We start from the raw sequence: 5,418 nt of genomic DNA on the forward strand, positions 1-5,418 counted from the left end.
ATTGATACTTTTTAAAAATTATGAATTTATTCATAACTGATTTCATTATATTAGGTTAGATTAAGAATGCACAACAATACAATGTATTTTATAATAAATTAGTATAACAATCAGAAAATAAAACATATTTTGAATCAATTTTTAGGCATTTTCTAAAATTTGTATATATTCTAATAAGTGAAAGATATAATTTAAAAAATGACGTCGATTATAAAGCTTCATGCTGTTTCTGGAGCTATGGATGAATCTCCTCCTTGTTATATATTACAAGTTGATGAGTTAAGAATATTACTTGATTGTGGTTGGGATGAGAATTTTGACCATGAATTTATAAAAGAATTAAAACGGTAGGTAAATTATTATGACATTTCAAGTGATATAAATGCAATACAAGAATGTAAACATACTAATATATTATTCCTTTTAGACATGTTCATCAAATAGATGCAGTACTCTTATCATATCCAGATCCATTACATCTAGGTGCTTTACCATATTTGGTTGGAAAATGTGGATTAAATTGTCCTATATATGCTACTATTCCTGTATATAAAATGGGACAAATGTTCATGTATGATATGTACCAGGTATTTCTAATGAGAGAAGTTTGTCATTTGTAATATCTGATAATAGCATAAAGGGTGATCATAAAAAGTATTTATATTTTTTATTATAGTCTCGTCATAATATGGAAGATTTTGATCTTTTTACACTTGATGATGTTGATGCAGCATTTGACAAAATTGTTCAACTAAAATATAATCAAAGTATATCAATGAAAGGAAAGGGGTATGGGGTGACTTTGACACCTTTACCAGCTGGACACATGATTGGGGGAACTATTTGGAAAATTGTAAAAGTTGGAGAGGAAGACATAATATATGCTGTTGATTTTAATCACAAAAAAGAACGGCATTTAAATGGGTGTGAATTAGAAAGATTACAAAGACCATCTTTATTAATAACAGATGCTTTCAATGCTACATATCAACAAGCTAGACGTAGAACCAGAGATGAAAAATTAATGAGTATGTGTGCAAATGTTAAATTTTATTTATGATAATACTGTTAGTAGTTTTTCATAATATTTTATACTTAAATATATTTTACAGCAAATATTTTACAAACACTACGCGGAGGTGGAAATGTTTTGGTTAGTGTAGACACTGCTGGTCGTGTATTAGAATTAGCACACATGTTAGATCAACTGTGGCGCAATAAAGAATCTGGTTTACTTGCATATTCTTTAGCTCTTTTAAATAATGTTAGTTATAATGTTGTAGAGTTTGCTAAATCACAGATAGAATGGATGAGTGATAAATTAATGAGAAGTTTTGAAGGAGCTAGAAACAATCCATTCCAATTTAAACATTTACAACTTTGTCATAGTATGGCAGAACTAAATCAAGTTCCTAGCCCAAAGGTTAGAATGTTTATAGCAAAGCAATTAATTTGTGAGTATTACAATTGAATGAATAAATTTATATATGTTAATATTTTCAGGTTGTACTTGCAAGTACTCCCGATATGGAATGCGGTTTTTCAAGAGAGTTGTTTCTGCAATGGTGTGGTAATCCTCAAAACAGTATTATATTAACTAGTAGAACTTCACCAGGAACCCTTGCAAGAGATTTAGTAGAAAAAGGAGGCAATAGAAATATTACATTGGAGGTAAAACGAAGAATTAAACTGGAGGGCATTGAATTAGAAGAATATCAAAGAAAAGAAAAATTAAAACAAGAACAATTGAAACAAGAACAAATGTATGTAGTATAATACTATGAAAATTGATTTACTATTAAATTATATTTTGCATATTTTGCTAGGGAGACTGCTGATGTAAGTTCTGAATCTGAAGATGAAATAGAAGTTGGTGGAGGTAGAGGGAAACACGATTTATTAGTAAAACAAGAAAGTAAACCAGGTTTTTTCAAACAAAGTAAAAAACAACATCCTATGTTTCCATTTGTTGAAGAAAAAATTAAAATAGATGAATATGGAGAAATTATAAGGTATTACTTTATTGTTAAGTTAATAATAATGTATAATGATTTTTTCAAATACTGATAATGATTTGTATTTATTATAGACCAGAAGATTATAAGATAGCAGAAACCATGCCAGAAGTAGATGATAATAAAGAAAATTTAGAAACAAAACAAGAAGATACTGCCCACCATCCAGAAATACCTACTGATATTCCAACTAAATGTATTCAAGTTACACGTACAATGACAGTTAATGCATCTGTTACATACATAGACTTTGAAGGAAGATCTGATGGAGAATCACTACAAAAAATTTTAGCACAATTAAGACCTAGAAGGGTTGTATTAGTTAGAGGATCACAGAAAGACACTGAAATCTTGGCACAACAAGCGCAAGGTGCAGGTGCACGAGTGTTTGTTCCAGGTAGAGGAGAAACATTAGATGCTACAACAGAGACGCACATATATCAGGTAATATCTAACTGAATTTTCTAAATATCTCAATGCGTATAAATTAAAATTCTATCAATTTTATATAAACATGAATATTTTTCTCAGGTTCGTTTGACCGATGCACTTGTTAGCGGACTGAATTTCTCAAAAGGAAAAGGAGATTCTGAGGTAGCATGGGTCGATGCAATGATAACTGCTCGCGATCAAGTATGCCGTGATGCTGTTGCTGATACCGAGTCAAATGATCCAATAGATCAAAGCGACAAAATACTTACTTTGGAACCATTACCATTAAATGAGGTATGCAATTGTAAGAAAATGAAGAAATGACCTTTACATAACAAATGTATTTGTATTTGATAGGTACCTGGACATCAAACAACATTTGTAAATGAATTAAAATTGTCTGATTTTAAACAGATTTTAAACAAAAGTAATATTCCATCTGAATTTAGTGGAGGAGTTTTATGGTGTTGCAATAATACTATCGCCGTTAGGAGGGTTTGTATTTAATATTATAAAGATGTTATAACTTAATATAACAAAAATACTCCTTAATATAATTTCATAACGTAATTTTTTTAGCATGAAGCTGGAAAAGTAATTCTAGAAGGTTGCATTTCAGAAGACTATTATAAAGTGCGCGAATTGTTATATGAACAATATGCAATTGTATAAATTATGACCTTTTATATTAATAAATATAAATTTAATATAAAAATGTACATTGTGCCCTTTTTATTCGACTCTCATGTTTAGAAAACAATTTCATTACAAAATTGGATCTATTAATAATTATAAAGTTAAGAAGTTAAATATTTTTAAGTGTTATGTAAATAATATAATATTTAACATTTCAACAAATTTTAAATTGAAATATAGGAACATAAGACATATTTCGTAAGTACGTGTGTTATGATCTGATAATTTCAAAACCTGGCGCGAAATTCATTAACCTAGCATTTTTTGTGGTTATCAAGCACTTAAGTTACTCTTTAGTACACATTTGTATTATTCAATCAAATATTATTAAAATCATTTTTTTAACGTTAACACAGCATAATAAACAGAAATTTAGTGAATAATAAATTTCACAATTTATCACGAAAAATTTGGTTGATCAGTGAATGGGGTATTTCAATAACAATCCACGATATATGTTTCAAAGTAAAATTTTTAAATACGTTGTTTTTAAGGTGTATGTCAATAAGTTACTATTTATAAAATTCATGTAATAACAAATTTAATTCTTTAAATAAAATTTTTGTTCCAGAATTCCGTCCATACATGGGTCAGATAACCCAATTCACAAATTATAAATTCATATGCATATGTTAATTAACAAAATTACTACATTACATTACAAAACATGCGAAAATACTATCAAGCTGCACTTGTAGTGATTGCTGTAATAAGCCTTGTATCTTTATTATTTTATAGACATGAGTACAATAAGTTAAGATATGTCTTAGAAGTTTTTAATTATTTTGGTAAGCCATATCAGAAAAATGTTGAGACAAATTGTACAAGTAATGTGCCAATATTTTCTAAATTTAATATGAATTTTGAAGAACCATTTTCTTCTTGGCAAAGATTAGACAATGAGGTGTATGTTTATTCTGCATATAATATACATGAAAAAGAAATTCAAGTAATAGGTGTTGGTTCTCCAAATAATATTAAAGATATGCAGTGTGCAATATTTTTTGAAAATGAAATGAAACCAATCTTTGGAAGTTTTAACTATCTTTCAATTGATAATAGTTTCAATGTTACAAATACTGATGAAAATGTTAATTATAAGGGATATCATTTCTATTGTGCATATACTAAGAATAAAATACCAGTAGGTATAATGATTTTTACAAAATCTAATACAAATCTTAATGATATACCTATATTACCAATCAAAAGTCAACCGTATAACTTAAACAATACCAATGTGGGAATATGTGTAATACCACCATCAACAAAACCAATGCATCTATTACATATGATAGGTTTTATTAATTTTCATGATATAATTGGTGTGGATAATTTCATAGTGTATGACTTTGGTATTCCAAATGAATTTAATAGCAACTTTAAGGAATTATCTAAATCTCAAAATCCATATTGGAAGTTTACATATACAGTAGTTCCATGGAATTTTCCTTTTCCTGGCATTCATCCTTCTATAGTAAAGGATCTCATACAAGCAGATTGTTTATATCGTACATATAACAAAATCATGTATATTACTACATTGTCTTGGGAAGAGTATATAGTTTTAAGATATCATCATTCTCTTATAGATTTAATGACAGATTTCAAACGATCTAGACTGAGAGCTGACCGTTATAAGCTAAAAACACTAACATTTTGTATGCAGCAAGCAGATAGTACAGTGGCTAAAAATGTAACATTTATGATATTTAAAAAGTTACATTTTGATTCAAGTATTCCTGACAATCAGCCAATTTATATTTATAATACACATGAAATATTACGAAAAAACAATATTTATACTCGTGATATCGGAAAAGATTTAGTTACATTACATCGTTACAAACATTGTCTTGGAAAGTTAAATCCAGAAACCAACACACAAGATAGTTCAGTTTTAAGATTTACCGAAGATATACAGAATTCACAAATATTTAGGAAATTCATAACAGAAAATAAATTTTTATTAGACAATAATATGTGACATTTAAATTTAATGTAATTGTAAGATAATTTTAGTGTAAAAGTTTAATTCATTTATACGTATTGTAAGATAAAACCATAAGAATGTAATTGTATAATATAACTTGTATAAAAGTTGTTATAATACAGAATATTTCAAATTTTAATATTTACGATTCCACAATCTATGTATAAATATAAATACTTGAATTTCTCAATACTATGTTTTATATTAAATACTTTTCACATGATAGTATATTTTTATACTTTAAATATCTTATTTATTAAAAGGAAACATAATAGTATTTTT

General features: G+C 27.5%; 2 protein-coding genes across 2 annotated transcripts; both read left to right on the top strand.

Moving 5' to 3' along the window:
• Positions 1-198: 198 nt before the first annotated feature.
• LOC108572103 (probable cleavage and polyadenylation specificity factor subunit 2) lies at positions 199-3,119 on the top strand. Its single transcript, XM_017934295.1, has 10 exons — positions 199-347; positions 428-587; positions 677-1,028; positions 1,113-1,423; positions 1,504-1,767; positions 1,831-2,012; positions 2,090-2,459; positions 2,547-2,741; positions 2,805-2,942; positions 3,027-3,119. The coding sequence occupies exons 1-10, from the start codon at positions 199-201 to the stop codon at positions 3,117-3,119; spliced, it is 2,214 nt and encodes a 737-aa protein (XP_017789784.1).
• Positions 3,120-3,810: 691 nt separating this feature from the next.
• On the top strand, positions 3,811-5,130 carry LOC108572093. Its single transcript, XM_017934285.1, has one exon. The coding sequence runs from the start codon at positions 3,811-3,813 to the stop codon at positions 5,128-5,130; it is 1,320 nt and encodes a 439-aa protein (XP_017789774.1).
• The last annotated feature ends 288 nt before the right edge of the window (positions 5,131-5,418 follow it).

The sequence above is a fragment of the Habropoda laboriosa genome, unplaced genomic scaffold (genome assembly GCF_001263275.1).
Source record: "Habropoda laboriosa isolate 0110345459 unplaced genomic scaffold, ASM126327v1 scaffold110, whole genome shotgun sequence".
NCBI classification, from domain to species: domain Eukaryota; kingdom Metazoa; phylum Arthropoda; class Insecta; order Hymenoptera; family Apidae; genus Habropoda; species Habropoda laboriosa.

What these genes read in the sequence shown, in the direction of transcription:
- LOC108572103 (XM_017934295.1), top strand. Translation starts at nt 199, where the DNA reads ATGACGTCGATTATAAAGCTTCATGCTGTTTCTGGAGCTATGGATGAA. An exon ending in TCATGTATGATATGTACCAG is followed by an intron (nt 588 to 676) that starts GTATTTCTAATG and finishes TTTTTATTATAG; the next exon opens with TCTCGTCATAATATGGAAGA. An exon ending in GAATATGGAGAAATTATAAG is followed by an intron (nt 2,013 to 2,089) that starts GTATTACTTTAT and finishes TATTTATTATAG; the next exon opens with ACCAGAAGATTATAAGATAG.
- LOC108572093 (XM_017934285.1), top strand. Translation starts at nt 3,811, where the DNA reads ATGCGAAAATACTATCAAGCTGCACTTGTAGTGATTGCTGTAATAAGC.